Source organism: Ursus americanus, chromosome 14, assembly GCF_024610735.1.
Source record: "Ursus americanus isolate L20-20 chromosome 14, mUrsAme1.1.p, whole genome shotgun sequence".
NCBI classification, from domain to species: domain Eukaryota; kingdom Metazoa; phylum Chordata; class Mammalia; order Carnivora; family Ursidae; genus Ursus; species Ursus americanus.
Window position 1 is genome coordinate 58,253,813 of NC_142140.1, and position 18,324 is coordinate 58,272,136.

An 18,324-nucleotide genomic window follows, 5' to 3' on the forward strand; every position below is an offset into this window, starting at 1 on the left:
TTCTCTCTGCTGTTTTTTTATGAGTTATACAAAGGCAACAGATTTGGGTATATTAAATTTGTATCCTGCAACATTTCTAAATTCATGTTAGTTCTAGTAGTATTTGGTGAAGTCTTAAGGATTTTCTATGTTTACATTGATATCATTTGAAAATATGGACAATATTCTCTTCTTTTTTTTTTTTTTTTAAAGATTTTATTTATTTATTCGACAGAGATAGAGACAGCCAGCGAGAGAGGGAACCCAAGCAGGGGGAGTGGGAGAGGAAGAAGCAGGCTCACAGCAGAAGAGCCTGATGTGGGGCTCGATCCCATAACGCCGGGATCATGCCCTGAGCCGAAGGCAGATGCTTAACCGCTGTGCCACCCAGGCGCCCCGACAATATTCTCTTCTTAAACAGTTGCATGTTTCTCATTTCTTTACGCTGTCTGACTAGTAGGGCTACGACTTCCGCCACTATGTTGAAAAAAAAAACTGGTGCGAACGGACATCCCTGTTTTGTTCCTGATCTTCGAAGAGAAGCTTCTGGCTCCTCACCATTGAGTATATTACTGTGGGTTTGTCATATATGGCCTATGTTCTGCTGCGGTATATTCCTTGTACATACCTTTTTGAGAGCGTTTATCAGGAATGGAGGTTGAATTCTGTCAAACGATTTTCTACAGCTATGGAGATGATCACATGATTTTTAGGATTTACTTCATTGATGTGGTATATACCATGTTGATTGGTGTGCATAAATATTAGTAACTCCTCCATCCCTGGAATAAATCCCACTTTGTTATGGTGAACGCTCCTTTCAATGTATTTTGAATTCAGTTTGCTAATATTTTGTTTAGTACTTTTGCATTTATGTTCCTCAGGGTTATTCATCTGTAGTTTTATTTTTATTTATTTATTTTTTGGGGGGGTAGCGTCTTTGGTTTCGGTATCGGGGTGATACTGACGTCTTGGAAGGAATTTGAAAGTATTCCTTCCTGTTCTATTTTCTGGAGTAGTTGAGAATAACAAGTATTAACTCTTCCTTATCAGTTTGGTCGAATGTACCTGTGAGGTCCCGTGGTTGGTCCCGGATTTCTCCCGTATGTGTCTTGATGAGTAATTCACTCTTGTTTCTAGTAGTAATAGTCTCTTTACATTTCTGTTTCTTCCTGACCCCATCCTGACAGATGAGTTCCTAAAAATTATCTATTTCTCTGGGTGGGGCAATTTGTTGCTATACAACTTCCCATGTAATCTCATAATCCATTGTATTTCTGTGGTGTTAACTGTAACTTTTCTTTCATTTCTGAGTCTTCTTTCTTGTTTTCTTGATTAGTTTGGCTAGATTTTATCAATTTTATCTTTTCTTTTCTTTTTTTTTTTTTTTAAGATTTTATTTATTTATTTGACAGAGAGAGAGACAGCCAGCGAGAGAGGGAACACAAGCAGGGGGAGTGGGACAGGAAGAAGCAGGCTCCCAGCAGAGGAGCCTGATGTGGGGCTCGATCCCAGAACGCCGGGATCACGCCCTGAGCTGAAGGCAGACGCTTAATGACTGCGCCACCCAGGCGCCCCCAATTTTATCTTTTCGAAAGGCCAGCTGTTAGTTTCGCTGATCCTTTCTATTTTTTTTTTTTTTAAGATTTTATTTATTTATCGGACACAGAGAGACACAGCGAGAGAGGGAACACCAGCAGGGGGAGCGGGAGAGGGAGAAGCAGGCTTCCCGCTGAGCAGAGAGCCCCATGCGAGACTCCATCCCAGATCAGGCCCTGAGCTGAAGGCAGATGCTTAACGTCTGAGCCACCCAGGCGCCCCTGATCTTTTTCTATTTTTTTAACCTCCATTTCTTTCTGTTCCACTCTTTATTATTTCCTTCCTTATAAATTTGGGCTTTCTTTGTTTTTCTTTTGCTAGTTACTCTAGGCATAAGGTTCAATTGTTTTGAGATTTTTCTTGTTTTCTGAGGCAGGCCTGTATCACTATACACTTCCCTTTTCCCACTGCTTGTGATGCACGGGCCAAAAATGTTCCACCATGCATTCATTTTTATTTGGCTCCAAGTATTTTGTGACTCCTCTTTGACTTCTTTGTTGACCCACTGGTTTTTAGTAGCAAGCTGCTTAGCCTCAGCATGTTTGAGCTTCTTCTTTTTCTTACTATTTACTTGTAATTTCATATTGCTGTGCACAGAAAACATGCCTCCGAAGATTACAGTCTTTGTAAACTTACTGAGACTTCCTTTGTGGTCTAATGTCTGAACTATCCTGGAGAATGCTCCACGTGCACTTGAAAAGAATGTGTATTCTGCCATTTGGGGTGGAATGTTCATTATGTCCACCTGGTGTAATGTGTCATTGAAATCCCCTCTTTACTGATTTTCAGTAAATCTGAAATATGCAGGCACATTAGTGGAGCGTTAAATCCTCCTACAATTATTTACTACTGTCATTTTCTGCCTTTATTTCTCTTAATATTTGCTATATATACTCAGGCGTTCCCTGCTGGGTGCACAGATCTATCCCATCGTTACACTGCTCCTGTCTGACTGATGTGTTTGTCCACATGTCATGGCAGTCTCTGTCTCCAGCTACATTCTTTTTTTTTTTTTTTTAAAGATTTTATTTATTTATTCGACAGAGACAGAGACAGCCAGTGAGAGAGGGAACACAAGCAGGGGGAGTGGGAGAGGAAGAAGCAGGCTCATAGCAGAAGAGCCTGATGTGGGGCTCAATCCCGTAATGCCGGGATCACGCCCTGAGCCGAAGGCAGACGCTTAACCGCTGTGCCACCCAGGCGCCCCTCCAGTTACATTCTTTGCTGCGACATCTACTGTAACTCATGTAAGTTTTCAGTCTCTGCTTTTTTCCCCACTTCTGTTTGGATGGGAGATCTGTTTTAATCCACTTGACTTTCAGTCTGTTTTGTGTCTCCCTTTGAGGCAGAATATAGATGGGTTCTTTTTTTTTAATCATTCAGTCAATATATGTCTTTTGATTGGAGCATTTACTCCACCTACATTGAAAGTAATTATTGAGGAGCACGTTTTTCTTGCTAGTCTGTTAAATGCTTTTTTTCTTAAGATTTATTTACTTGAGAGAGACAGAGCGAGTGAGAGAGCAGGAGCTGGATAAGGCGCATAGGGAGAAGGATAAGCAGATTCCCCTCTGAGCAGAGAGCCTGACGCAGGGCTGGATCCGAGGACCCTAAGATCATGACCTGAGCCAAAGGCAGATGCTTAACTGACTTAGCCACCCAGGTGCCCCCACAGCGGTTTTTTTCTTTGTTTTGTTTTTAAGTAATATGTAAGCCCAACATGGGGCTCAAACTCATGACCCTGAGATCAAGCGGCCCATGCTCTACTGACTAAGCCAGCCAGTCACCCCATATTTCACATCTGTTTCTCTGTATCCATGGATTAACCTCAAGATATTAAGGATTTTACTACCTTTGTGTTTTAACCTTCGTAACCGCTTTCTAAGTGGTTTATCCACTAACTTTATATTTCCTACTCCCACCAAATTTATATCTCCTTTCATAATTTTCATGCTTTTAGTTATCACCTTTTCTTTTCCACTTAAAAGAGGTACTTCATGATTTCTTGTAAGGCTGATTTAATGGCAGGACACCTGGGTGGCACAGTGATTCGGGCACCGAACCCTTGATTTTGGTTCAAGTCATGATCTCAGGGTCTTGAGATCGAGCCCCACCTCGGGCTCCGTGCTTGGGGCAGAGTCCGCTTCGATTCTCCCCCCCCTCGCCACTCCCGCCCATTGTGTGTGTGCGCACGCTCTCTCTCTCTCTCCTCATATAAGTAAGATTTTTTTTAAAAGATGGTGTCATGGTGATGAAGTGCTTTCATTATTATTTGTCTGGAAACCTTTTTATCTCTTTCAATGAGCAATGAATTTCCTGAGTAGAATATCCTTGGTTGTAGGCTTTTTCCTTTTGGCGCTCGGAATGTTTCATGCCACTCCCCACTGGCCTGCCCTTTTTCTCCTGAAAAAAATCAGCTGATAGCCTTATGGAATTCCCCTTGTAGTTTTTAAAGTCTGGTTTCTCTAGCTGCTTTAAGATAAACTCTTTATTTTTCACTTTTTCCCATTTTAGTATAAACGTTGGTGTGGATCCCCTTTCTCCTTCCGGTTTGGCCTGCTGTACTTCCCAGACCTGGATATCTGTTCCATGCCCGGATCTGAGATCTAAGGATCCTGGGATCCAGCCCAGCATCAGGCTCTTTCTTCAAAGAAGTTTCTGCTCTTTTCTCTCCCTTCTCCTCCCTAGATCCCTATAATGCAATTATTATCATTGCTGTGGTCAAAGAGGTCCCTGAACTTATCCTCCGTTATTTCCTTCTCACCATTATCGTAATTTTGGTATTCAGCTTGGCTGCTTCCCACACCACCTCATCTTCCAGACTGAGGGTAGCTGTTTAGCATCCTCTCGTCTGCTATGGATTCCCTCTACTGTATTTTTCATGTCAGTTATGGTATTTCCTAGCTGTGGTCGGTTCTTGTTTATGCTTTCTTTTTTTTTTTTTTTAAAGATTTTATTTATTTATTTGACAGAGAGAGACAGCCAGCGAGAGAGGGAACACAAGCAGGGGGAGTGGGAGAGGAAGAAGCAGGCTCATAGTGGAGGAGCCTGATGTGGGGCTCAATCCCATAACACAGGGATCACGCCCTGAGCCGAAGGCAGACGCTTAACCGCTGTGCAACCCAGGCGCCCCTTGTTTATGCTTTCTATCTCCTTGTTGAAGTTCTCACTATGTTCATTCACTCTTCTTTCAAGTCTGGGGAGTATCTACATGACCGTTATTTTGAACTCTTTATCTGACAGATTACTTATGTTTATATGATTTAGCTCACTCTCAGTGCTTTTGTCCCGTTACTTTCTCTGCAACCGATTCCTCTGTCCACTCGCTGTGTTGGCATGTATTAGATAAGCCAGCTACATCTCGGGGTCTTCAGAGTAGGGGCCTTACATAGAAGACATCCTATGGTGCCCTACGCCACAATCACGCCCTGGTGCGGGCTGTGTGCGCCCTCCTGTTGTGCCTGAGAGCCGGCTGCTATATGCACACTGGTGTGTGGGGCTTCATGCCCTGCATGGCTGGCTGGGAAGTCCTGCTGTAGCCGTGCTGGATGCACTGATGGATGGGGGTGATCCTCAATATGGCCGCCTGCAATGATGGATGGTGACTGCTGTGGGTGCAGTCGCGGGCAGGTTGCCCCCAGCTCGGCTAGCTGAGGGGCCAGGTGATGGAAACACCCGGCTGCAGCTAGTGCAGGCTCACTGGTCGGTGTGGTTAGCTCCTTCACTCCCTGGGACAGAAGTCATGCTGGAGAGGGGGTAATCACAACTGGGGTTGCGTGACAGGGGCAGTAGGACAGGAGCCCCAATAGGGAGACATTGGCCCCGAGTGAGGCTGCCACCAAGGGTGGCCGGATGGGACTGACTCTGGATGGGTACCTTCTAAGGCAGGTGGGTTAGAAGGGGTGGGTCGGTGGGAAATGCTGAGTGGGGGAAACCAGTATAAGCAATGTAGATAAAGCATGTCAGAACTGGCTCCCAGATGTATCCGGCTATCTCGGGTGAAGGAGGGCAAGATAAATGACACCTGCCAGCATGTCAGTTCCTAGAGAAAGCTCCCTGGGCCTCCACCGTGTGCCCTAAAATTAGGCAATAAATCTTCAAAACGCATCTTTGTGCTTGGCCTTGTGCAAACCTATAAGAGTGAGCTAACTCCTTAAGAGTAAAGACTCTGTTTTCCATAGCCCTCCATCTTCCCTGTTGAGCCCTGCTGGTGTCTCAGCTCCCAAACTTAAGGCCCACTGCTTTTCAAAGGCAGGTGTTCTGGGCCCTGGTCTTTGCACCGCGGTCCCCAGGGGCAGGGGTGCCTGGTGTGGGGACTGGTTTCCCCGCTTCTCTGTACCTGTGATGCCCCACCCACTTCTGCCTCCACACACGGGGGTTTGGCTTCCAACCACATCTCTGCTCCACCCAACCTCTTCCATGAGGACTTCTCGCTGTGACTAGCTGCCAAAGATCTGTTCCAGCAGTCTTCAGGTCGTTTTCAGAGTGAGTTGGAATACACGTAGTTCTTGCCTCAGAGTGTCCAGGGGAGCAGGTGAGCTCAGGGTGCTCCTACGCTGTCATCTCCCCTCCTCATTAAGTGAGGGGTTCATTGGAGCAACATTACTGAGCCCAACATGGAGTAACCGCTGTGTAACTTTCATAGAAGTGAAAACCACGCAGCAGTGCTCCCTGCCCCAAACTGACACTGGAGACCACATTCACATTTACAAACCTAGGGACTCTCCCACTTGGATCAAGACTAATAGAGAGTCAATTTAACACATGAAACTTTGTCTTCACGGGAAAGGTCTGTGACCCCGCGTAGTTTCCATGAAGGCTTGGACCACGTCTGTCTCTTCGCCAATGTATCCCCATTCCTCGGCTCCAGTAAGATCAGACACTCGTAAGAAACATTCGTTCCCTAAAACTCTGGTGAAGGGGTGGAGCCATGCTTACCCAGGGAGGCCAGGTTCCTGCAGGTCTCCAGCATCACGTCTTTGTAGAGCCTCCTCTGACCCCCGTCCAGCAAAGCCCACTCCTCTGGGGTGAAGTCCACCGCCACGTCCGCAAAGACCACCGCCTCCTGAAACATCCCACAGATTCTACTCAGCAACGCTCCCTCCTCACCCACGTGTGTGGGAGGTGGGGGCGATAGGCAGGGAACTGCACTCCACTCCTAGGACCCGAGTCACACCCGTGTGGGAAGTGACAACACCTCCACTGCCATGCCCCCACTGACGGGAAGGGCTGGGAACCCGAAGCACGGGGTGATGGCGACGGCTGATAGAGACTTACATACACCCCAATACAGGCTGTTCTTACTGAGACACAGCGGATCTGAGCACTCCAGTACGGTAAAGAATGAAAAATCAGACAGCACATCTTTGAGTTGCCCAGAGATGATTATTGCCTTGTCAGCCCAAGAACTGGAACCAGAAGGTCAGGATGTTGTGGACACGTGACTTGAGTGGCTCTCTCCTTGGGAGGCAACAGGGTCAAGGAGCCTGGTGTAGTCCCCTCTACCCCGGCAGAGGCAGACGTGACCCCTTCCCCGGATTAGGTGGACTGTGATCCGGTCGCCCCACATTTGGTGGCCTTCATGGGGGACACTTTGCTGTGCCATCATATCCCCGGATTCTTCAGGAATTTCGTGGGAGTTTCCCTTGGGGACCAACTCTAGTACTCCTTAGGCAACTGAGGACCACCAGCTGAATTATTCCTCTGAGAAGATCCAAAGGCCCAGGGGGAGCCCTATGGACTGCCCTTGCCCAAAATGGTGAGGGATTTCCCCTCTTGCCCTTCAGAGGGATCCTTAACTCCCTCCTTTCTCTTTTTGGCCCTTCGGCTGGTGTATCCCTAGTACTCCTCAGTCAACTGAAGGTCTTGGCGAACAGATGGGACCGTGCATGCCTGTGCACGCCCTGTCCTCTCCCCTCCCACTACATCGCCTGAGGCCCCCATTCCCAACATGTGGGAATGGCAGCTCCTGCAAAGTGAATCCGCATATGTTATGTACTCTGTGAGACCCTTTCCGGATGCTTGCTGACTCTCAGCTGCCTTGCTTCTTTGAGACCAACCCACTGATTTCTTCGTTCCCTTATATTCAGCTGCCATCTTGACCTATAGGCAAACACGTTCCTACCTGTCTGAACGGCGAGTCCTCTCCTCTGTATCTGACCCGGTTTGGCCACCCGGTGTCTGGCTCTCCCTACTGCAGCAGACAACCCAGCAGGGATTACTACCGCCATGTGCTGCAACCCTTCCTTGGTGGGACACCCTCTGGGAATCAGCAGCAGGTCTTTCCCATTATAGGAAATAAAATGGCTGGTTCAGCAAGCAAAACTGCAGTCGTAAGCCTTATGAACAGAATAAAAACCAAAAACCCACGATCACCTGGACAGGCACAGAAGAGGCATCTGACTAAACCCAGACCCTGTCATAAGGAAAGTACTCAACCAACTAGGCACAAAGGGGAACCTCCTGGTCCTGATAAGGGGCAGCTAGGAAAGCCCACAGCTAACAACAGAGCAGACACGTCTCCACAGAAGATATGCGAGCAGCCAACAGTTCAGGAAAAGATGCTAGACTTAGTCCCCAGGGAAATGGACGTCCAACTACAAGCAGATACCCCTTCAAACCCAGTAGAATGGCTATAAAGTCACACAAGTCAGTGCCGGTGAGGACGTGAGGAAGGGGGATTCTCAGGCAGCTATGCTGCTGGGGATGGAGAACCGCGTAGTCACCGGGGAAGGGTCGGAACGATGAACGTCGAGTTACGTGCAATACAGCAATGCACGCCGAGTATCAATCTACCCAGGACGAGTTTACTTCTTATTTAATAATAATTTTTTATTATATTATGTTAGTCGCCATACAGTTCATCCTTAGTTTCCGATGTGGTGCTCCATGACTCATCGTTTGTGTATAACACCCAGTGCTCCATGCGATATGTGCCCTCCTTAATACCCACCACCGGCCCAGCCCATCCCCCACCCCCCAGAGGAGTTTAGAGGAGCGGGGACACCAACACCAACTCGCACGTACCCTCGGCAGCATATTCCTAACAGCCAACAATGTAAACCACCCAAAAGACCATCAACACCCTGAAAATAAAGGAGACAGGACTAGAATGGAGTCAGGAGTGCACAGAGAAAGCACCCAAACCCTTCCCTCACGGCCAGTGGCAGACTTAACAGGGAGAAAGGCACACCGCAAGTCCACACTACATTACATCCTACACAGGAGGGAGGAAGGTTATTTCCCTGTGTGGCAACAGCCCGGCCAATGAGAGAGAGCCACAGGCCGGCCCACGACAGCCAGCCACAGGCCGGCCCACGAGCGACAGCCACAGGCCAGCCCACGACAGCCAGCCAGCCACAGGCCGGCCCATGACAGACAGCCAGCCAGCCACAGGACGGCCCACGACAGACAGCAAGCCACAGGCCGGCCCAGGACAGACAGCCACAGGCCGGCCCACGACAGCCAGCCAGCCAGCCAGCCACAGGCCGGCCCATGAGAGACAGCCAGCCAGCCACAGGCCGGCCCATGAGAGACAGCCACAAGCCAGCCGAGTGACAGCCACAGGCCGGCCAACGAGTGACAGCCACCGGCCGGCCAATGAGACAGCCACAGGCCGGCCCATGAGAGACAGCCAGCCAGCCACAGGCCGGCCCATGAGAGACAGCCACAAGCCAGCCGAGTGACAGCCACAGGCCGGCCAACGAGTGACAGCCACCGGCCGGCCAATGAGACAGCCAAAGGCCGGCCAATGTGAGACAGCCAAAGGCCAGCCCATGAGAGACACTCACAGGCCAGCCCCTGAGAGACAGGCACAGGCCAGCCCATGAGAAGCCACAACACGTGGCCCCTCCAGTTGGCTCCACTGGATGTTTTGTCGGGCAGGCACTCCCCAGGCCCCCTCTCCTCTAAAAGGAAGCGTGGTCCCTTTCTTCCCCAGCCTTGCGTGTGGTTTTGCGGGGGCTTCCTCAGACTGTATTACAGTTCTCTGATACTCCCGGAGAGACGCATTCTTCTTTACGACTGCTTGTCTGTCTGGACGGGAGCGTGCATGGGGGAGGGGCGGAGCGAGCCGGAGAGGGGCGCCCGCGGACCGCGCACCGAGCACGGAGCACGCGTCCGTCTCAAGACCTCGAGATCACGACCTGAGCCATGAGCCAGATCAGGAGTCCGACCTTAACCAACTGACCCACACACTCACCCCAGATAAAGCGTTTCTCCCGTAAAAGTAACTGACGGTTTTACCTTTAAGGTCAGTGTTATCTGACTATCACCACGGACCAGAGCAGACCCCAGCCTCTCCAAGCTGCTGAGCGCACGGGTGCGGGTCCCCCAGTGCCCACCGTGCTCACTGCTTTCTCCCGACCCTGAGCCGGGGGGTAAGTGTCGTCCTGGGCTCAGAGCCCGCTCCCCGCCTGCGCTCTGCAGGGTCTCTGGGGACCCGTGTCAGGGGCCTGTCCTCTCTGACTACTCATTTGGCTTTTGTTCCAGCGCCTGGATAGAACTGGGCTGTTGCTCTTGGGTCCGTCCCTGACGGAAATGCGCGGGCCTTGGTCTGATTTCTTCTGTAACGAGGCTACTCCTCTAGAAACCGTGTTTAGAAAATTCTTTTGGGTCTAGAGAAAACCACCAGGAAATGGATTCCGCTCATCAAAGCGCTGTGAGAGGGCGCCCGACGGGGACCCTGGCCAGTTTTAGGTTTCAAAACCATGGTCCCTCCTCACATGCATCTCTAACAAAATGAACCAACTGACCCAAATGTAATTTAGAACTAAAGTGCCGTGGGGTGTTTCGGGGCCCAGTTGGTTAAGTGTCCTACTCTCGGTTCTGGCTCAGGTCATGACCTCCTGGGTCCGAGATGGAGCCTCTCAGTGGCTGCCCGCTCAGCAGGCATCTGCTCCAATATTCCCACCCTCTCCCCTCCCCCACTCGCTTCGGCGTTCTCCCTCCAAAATAATAAATAAATCTAACACAGAAAGGAAAGAAAGAAAGAGTTACAACAGCCTTTATGGGGAACCTCCGATCACCACGAACTTGTAATTGATAACTAAATTAGGAAGTCACGTTTCCAAAACACTGAATACGATACACATTTTAATCGTACCTCAAGACCTGCAAATATTTTCAGGAATCTAAGTTCGCCTCCTTACAAAAGACATTTGAAATTAACTGAGGCAAACAACCGAGAGAAGACAAATGGCTTCTGAAGCGTCTTGCTCTCCTGCCCGGCTTCACGGTCCGCAGATACGCGGCAGCGGCTCCGCACCGGGCTCTGCCTCCAACCACCTTTCTAGAAACTCTACTGACCTTCCCTGGTCTTCTGACCCTGCCCTTGCTCCCTCCTCACCTCTGTCTATTAAATCCGAGCATCTTTAAAGATAAGGCTTCTCCCAAATGTCTCACGTTCCCTGGACTGAGGCAGAAGTGCCCTGAGTGACTGAGAACCCCCATATCTTGCTGAAGAACATAACACAGCTTTTCTCTTTTTTTTTTCTTTTTCTTAAAGATTTTATTTATTTGACGAGAGAGAGCGCGCGAACACAAGCAGGGGGAGCTGCAGGCAGAGGGAGAAGCAGGCTCCCCGCTGAGCAAGGAGCCCGATGTGGGGCTCAAGCCCAGGACCCCGGGATCATGACCTGAGCCGAAGGCAGACGCTTCACCGACTGAGCCACCCAGGCACCCCCATAACACAGCTATGCAACCTGCCAGCAGTTTCCCTGATTTATACACGTTATTCCCCATGCGTGTTGGTGCAGGCCAGGCCACACGAGGGATGACACTGACCCAGGAGAGAGGAACAGACGCCTCTCTTCTGGAAAGACATGATGACACTCGCTGGAAATCCCCGCGGAGCAATTACAGAAGCTTTTCCCAACACTGCAGACTCCCACCCAGTCCTGCACACCAAGCCCGTGAACCCGTACGTGCCCGCTACAAGGGACTCCAGCTTGGCTTCCATGTAACCGCGGGTCTTTCTTCACATGTGGAATCTACCCAGGCAGCAGCTGACGGGCTGAGCCGGGATCTTTCTTTTTACTTAAAAGCACCAGGATGGAATGGGAAACCGTGTCCCCCGCGTATGTCGTTACTCTGGGAAACTAGCTCACTCACAGCCCACAAGACAGACAGCTGAAATTCTTAACTTTCACCTCTGGCAACTGAAACCCCCTAAAAACCCACATGTCCACTGGTTTGCACTGTTCTTGCAAAAAGCCAGGACATTTGAGAAAAGATCATTACCTGCCTCGATGCCCCGGGTACCCGGAGCCCTCCTCCCAGCCATTCCCAGTCCTTCCGCATTCCCACCGGCGGGGCTCCACCGACCACAGGGGCTATTCCCCCGATTCCCTCTTGATGGGCTTGGAGAAACCTCTCCCCAGATGGGGAAGGACTCTGACCGTCCTTGTTGACCCCAGAGCTACACTCTTGATGCCCGAGCCCCTGGTGTCAAGCAGCCCCCGTCACAGGGAGCTCACGTCGCTCCCGTAGTGGGGGGGGTCTCATGAACCTCGACAGGTGCCTGTGTCTGGACCGGTTCCCTTTCACTGAGATCCTGGGACACCGACACCATTTCCACGTGAGTTCCTGCGCCTCTGTTCACCTCCTGCTCTCTTCCCTCAGAAAGGATCATGCAGGACTTCAGTCTCCCAAAAAGGGAAAGTCACTCTAGAATTGGATGAAGGGACTCAAAATACCTCATCAGGGGATGAAAAGGCCTCTTGAACATGGTTTATTTATCTCTTGGCACCCTGCTGTTCCCAACTCCCACACGCTGACATCCTTCCCACTGAAAGCAAATTTTCAATGTAATGGAACTACACAGTGCATTTTTCGTATTTCAGTTGTAAGGATGGCGAATGTGATTTGCTTTCATTTGAAAGTAACAGAAATACACTGGGGCGCTCAGACCCAGGGCTGCACAGTCGTTCTGACTTTCCTTGAATCTCAGAAGCCCATCTGGGTGATGGAGAATTTTGCAGGCTCTCCTTTGTTATGAATCACGGATGACTTCATTCTCTGCTCCCTTCCCAGACTCTTCACAGGAAGACAGAATCCACCTGTTACAGCTTTCTGCCTTGCAAGGACATAAAGTCCCTAAGGAAAAACTGCACTTTCTCACACTCAGGACTGACACACAGGGCGTCTGATCCGGGAACAAGCACTACATTCGGACCCACATGAAACTCCCACGACTGCTGAACGCTGACGGCTCAGCTTCCGACTCCCCGTGTAACCTGCGGCGAGTGCCTCTCACTGATGCAGTGCCCGTGGCTTATGGATGGGTCTTATTTAAATACTGAAAACAGCAGGGCGCCTGACTGGCTCAGACCATGCGAGTCTAGGTCTCAGGGTGGGGAGTTCGTGGGTAGAGAGATTACCTAAATACGTACATACACACATAAAAATAAAGATAAAATAAATGAAATTGAAAATGGTACATATCGTGATTCCAAGTCCCTGGAAGGCAACACGCTGCGTTATGTGCCCTTAGTCCGGGCTCTGTCCGTTCGCCACGTGTAAGACCACAAACGTTCATGCAGAAAGTCAGCATGCCTGCCAGGGAGCCCATGACCTGATTATTACGGAGACAATGAGGTGCTCTTACCTCCAATGGGGATCAACTAAAAATGGCGCCTATGACCCAAACTTATTAGATGCTGTGCTTTAACTGTCTGCTCTGGCATCATGAAGTTTCCTGGCTCCAGGGGCACCTGGGGGGCTCAGTCGGTGAAACATCTGCCTTCGGCTCAGGTCATGATCCCAGGGTCCCGGGATCGAGTCCCACATCGGGCTCCCGGCTCAGCGCTGAGTGTGCTTCTCCCTCTGCCCCTCCTCCCTGCTTGTGCCTACCCCCCGACAAACAAACAAACAAACAAATTAATTAATTAATTAAAAATGAAGTGTTCTGGCTCCAGATGTGACTACCTGGAGGCCAAAAGAAACCATTTTGCTGATAGTTCTTCAAAAAAAAAAGAACAAAAGGGGCACCTGTGTGGTTCAGTCAGTTAAGCGTCCCAACTCCTGATTGTATTCAGCTCAGGTCATTTTTCAGGGTCGGGAGACCAAGCCCCACGTTAGGCTTTGCGCTGAGCATGGAGCCTGCTTAAGATTCTCTCCCTCTCCCTTTGCCCCTCCCCACACCCCCACACTCACACGCACCCACTCTCTCTCCCTCTCTGAAAAATAACAAAACAAACAAACAAACCAAAAAAAAAAAACAAAAATGAAACACTGCTCTAGGAAACCACAGGCAAATATCTGTCTTGGTAAAAAGGTATGTTTTGCCCAAATGATATTTTAGAAAATTGATAAGAGATACCCAACAACTGGGTCCAGAGAAGGACGCACAATATAGTAAACCTGGTACCTCTTAGTCCAGTAAAAAAGAGAAGTCTGGTTTGGACGGAAAAACAATCTGGCCCCACCAGGGAGTTCACAATTCCCACAAGTCACCACTGGACATCATGAACCCACGGGCCTGAAACAACATGTGCTCGTTAACGGGTATGAGCACAGAAACGTTAATAAGCCACACAGAGTGCACACCTGCCAGGACCCCCTGTGCACCGACAATGCAGGGACGCCTGTCTGCACAAATGGGTGTCACACAGCTACCTCCGTCAGGGAGGGCGGGATGTTTTAGGCACGGTTTTAGGTTTTCTCACTGCACCGAAGCCTTTCGTGTCGACAGGCCAGTGCGGGTCCTGTGGCTGCAATTCTCTGAGCAAACGTCACCTCTACCTGGGGAACAGCTCTCACGCGTCACTGTGACCAGGGCGCCCGTGTCACCAGCCAGGGCCTTCAGCAGCTCTGTTCTGTAAGGCCGCGTTAACACAGTCACAGTGCGCACCACCCTCGGTCCTCGGACCCAGCGGGACACACTCGCGTCACTACTGACACTCAACTGACACGCTGTGCAGAGATCCCCCCGAACACGGTGTCTGCAAGCCCCATGGTCGGTCCTTCCCAGCCGCACTCCCTCCCCTCCGGAGCCCCCCCACTCCCACCACGGAGACCTCGCAGGACGTCCACGGCCCTGGGCCCCCTCCTCTGACCTGCAGCAGACAAAACGCCCTAGGCTTCAATACTGGAGAAGACTGGTGGCTTCGATTCAGAACCACCGAGCTCTGGGAGAGCGACCTTCACGGCGCCCACTCAGCGGAGGGAGACGACAGCGGGACTCCCGCCACCTGGAGTCTCGTCCCCTGAAAAGTCACCTGCAGGTTCTCTCCAGCCGCGCTGGAAGGGCCCCCGTCAGGATCTGCCCCCGACCCTGGTGTGGCCACGCTCCACGGAAGGGGCTCCTGGATGCAGGTGACACGTCTAGACTCACAGCACAGCCTGCCCGCCCTGCACACCGCGTGCGAGGGGACAGTCAAGATTTCTGTCTTGCTGGATGGCAGCCGACGACACCCGCGCCCCAGGCTTTCCGGGATGTCAGGCCCTGGCCCGGGTTCCTTTCCCTCACGCTGCATCTTCCCTCCTCCACGGAGACACACGCCCTTGTTGCATGTTCAAGACCCTTGCGGGAGGCGGGGGACCCTTTCTTGGGGTTCTGGCCTTTCAGGGACAGGCTCACTGGCACCCGTGACAAAGTCATCGTCCTCTTGCCTTTTCTCAAGTGTCAGGCTCTGAAATCACAGTCGTTCCCTCCCCTGAACTACTAGGGGACGCGGGCTTATTACCTGAACTCGTGTCTCTCAGCGCACAACCGCACAGGCTGTCTTACCGGGCAACATTTGGTTCCAAACAGTTCTGTGCAAAACAACACCTTTCGAAACATCTTCGAAGTTCTGCTACTCTTCCAAAAACCTGACCGGCTAAGCCCGTGTTCTGACCCACACTGCCTCTTCCCAAATGGCCCAGTTCCCTCCTCGCCCTGAGCTCCCTGCAGCAGGGACCCCCGGGAGCCACACAGCTTTGCCTCCACGGCGAGAATGTCCCCCAGGCTGGAATGGGGGCCAGGAAACATGTCAGTCGGCTGCTCCACACCCAGGGTCCTGGGTTAGAACTACCACACGATTTGGAACTGTTACTCCTGTTTTGTCTTTTACCGCCTGTGAATTTGTGAGAACGATGCAGACAGTGAGCAGATTCTCTGCCGTCTTACACTCCCGATAAACACACAGACTAGACGGCAACGCCTGAGAGTGTCGCCCTCCCGTCCTCCTCACTGCTCAGGGGTGGCCTCCGCTGGCCTCCGCTGGCTTCCACCGCTGGCTTCCACCGCTACAAACGTTCCCTCCAACAGAAGAGGTCCTTCCCCGCGCTGAGGGAAAACCCACTAAGTAACGCAAACCTCCCTCTTACTCAGAGATGTTTCCTAGGAAACATTTCAGTCAAATGGAGGAAACGTAGAAATTCACACAAGGAAAGCCCATCTGGGATGGAGTGGGGGCCAGCAGGGGGCGCCCTCGGGACCTGCCCTGGTCCTCACTGGGCGCCCAGCAGGAGGTCCAGCACCCTGCAAGTCTACACTACTTTCCCTGGGACTTCACTGCCCCAGTGGGAGGAAGCCAGCCTCCAGCTCCAGCACCACCCAGCCCATGAGGACAGCTCCCAGTTTCCTCCAAGACCCCTGTGTTCGCACAGCCACCCCGGCCCCTCCTTTCCTCTCTGAGAGAGCCTACCTCCCCTCTGTTCTCCAAATTGCCTGCGGTTTTGTGGGGCCTTATACGCCCAGAATTGCAATTCTCTGCAACTGCAGAATAAACTCAGTTTGGGGGTAAAATAACTGACCGTTTTAGTTTTCAAGTTACTGGTAATTAGAACAGTTGGCATTAAGAGAGGGATGGACGAATACCCTGTCAGAAACCAGCGGATGCAGGCACAGGCCCCCCTGGTTAGGGAAGGGGAAGCAGGTGCTGCGGGGCAGGGGCAGCGATGGAGACATTTGGGCGCAGGGCCCTGGGAAGACTGCTTCTCTACAGGGGATCATTTCCCTTGTCAACTTTGTGGACCAGATCTGAGTCCTGCGGATTTCGCAGTCACGGGAACAAGGAGAACACTCAAGCAGGAAGACCCAGCAGGTTATGACCTGAGCCAAGGAAGAGGTTTCCGCTGGAACAAAACTAGCGTGATCTGCACGGGAAGCGACGGGGAAGTTCAAGTTTACTGCAAATGTGAAGAGTCCATCCACGCGGACAACGGAGACATGACAGCCCCTGGCCTGGAGAAAACACCAACAGCAGGTAGAAAGGGAAGAGCACGGACGTCCACAGCGTGTGAAGAACGCACGGGAACTCGGGAAGCAGGCACCCAGGTTACAGGCGACAACACGCTGGGAATGCTTCCACAGAAGGCGGAGCCCCACACCTGACAATGGGGCACCTCAGCGGGGATCCGAGAAACCCACGTGTGACCCAAGCGGATCCCGTGTCCCGCACCCGAGCCGGACAAAATTAAGCCGGGTAGCTCCCCGCGCTGGAGCGACGGGAATCAGCCCCGACGGGGGAAGCACGTGCTGCACCCACATCTGCGATTTCACCTCCCCCGCCCCCGATATAACAGCGCAAGACCAGTGGTATCCAGTGGATCCGGCTCCCGGAGCAGGCCCTTTGCCCCTTCCCCACTCCCAACAGTTACTTCTGCCGGGTTATAATGTTGGAGTCTCAGCCCCCAGAGGAGCACTGGCTTCACTACCATCACCTCGGACGCAGGTTTTCCAGGAACGCTTTCTAACTACCCCAGCGCAACCTTATGCCTGCCCTTGTTAGGAGTTAGTGTTAGGAGTTAGCTGCACAGTCAGGTAGTCACAGCCAGGGTCCCCAACAAGAAGATGGGAGCTGGGACTGCTAAAACAGAACCACGCGAACGTCCTGTTCTGCAGCTTAGACAGGACCGCCTTAGCATTCTGTTCTGCAGCCTTTGCAGAAATGACTTCAGCAAAATGTCCCAAAACGAAGCAATTAACTACAAAGCATTTGTCACTATTACGACGAAGAGGCAGTTGAGACGCAAGCCCGCAGGTGTCAGCCCAAAGAGATATCAGCACCTAAACATGAACCTAATAGGTAGACAGATGCCTTGATCAAAGCCCGGACTGGCACCACTCGGGACACCCTCGTTGCTTAAGATAGTTCCGCAAAAGAGTTCCTAAAAAACCCCTAAACTCAGAAACTCCAAGGGCAACCTGCTCAGGTCCCCGCCCTCTCTGGAAGCTTTATACTCTCGCTCAAGAAATACTGCTTTGCTGCCCACCACTCTTCGTCTGGTCTACCTCTTCATTCTTCCAAGTACGTGACCAAAACCACAGGCACTAAAGGAAAAGAAATGCTAGAACACCTTTACAGACGACGACCGGGCTCCCCTCTGAATACTCGCCCTAACCCTGAACCAAAGAAACCCACTCACCCCCCGCAGGGGCGCAGCGCCTGTGACCTTACTCCCTGTGGTCTCCTCCTTGCTGCAAATCAAGCTTCCTTTGTACAACTCACCCGGTTAGTCTCTACCTGCAACTCACCAAGCAGCGAGCTCCTGTCAGGCCGCACACCCTCCCGAACCCCAGGCCTCCCCCTCCCCCCGCCCCCCGGCGCTGCCTCCCTCCCCAGGTCCACCGGCCAAGGACTCAGGTGCGGCCCGTGCGGGTGCGGAGTCCCCCGCCGCCGCCGCTTCCACTTAGTTCTGGCTGCATCGAGCCACCCCTCCGGCCCCCGCACTCACCATCTCGGGGGTCCTGCTCCGGGATCTCCGGGCGTCCTAACCCGCAGCGCTGACCCACACCTTGGCTGCTCAGGACTGGGGCCA

At 51.7% G+C, this 18,324-nt stretch overlaps 2 protein-coding genes across 2 annotated transcripts in view; both read right to left on the minus strand.

Annotated features, from left to right (window-relative positions):
* Positions 1-18,323, minus strand: part of LOC123793972 (uncharacterized) — a 64,786-nt gene extending 46,463 nt beyond the window's left edge. The window contains exon 1 of the mRNA XM_087867410.1: positions 18,241-18,323. The gene's annotated coding sequence lies outside the window, so the exon portion shown is untranslated. The remainder of the gene's footprint in view (positions 1-18,240) is intronic.
* The window catches only part of LOC123793973 (uncharacterized), a 75,899-nt gene that overhangs the window by 3,768 nt on the left and 53,807 nt on the right, over positions 1-18,324 (minus strand). The window contains exon 3 of the mRNA XM_045800079.2: positions 6,517-6,643. Within this exon, the coding sequence (XP_045656035.2) occupies positions 6,517-6,643 (127 nt within the window). The remainder of the gene's footprint in view (positions 1-6,516; positions 6,644-18,324) is intronic.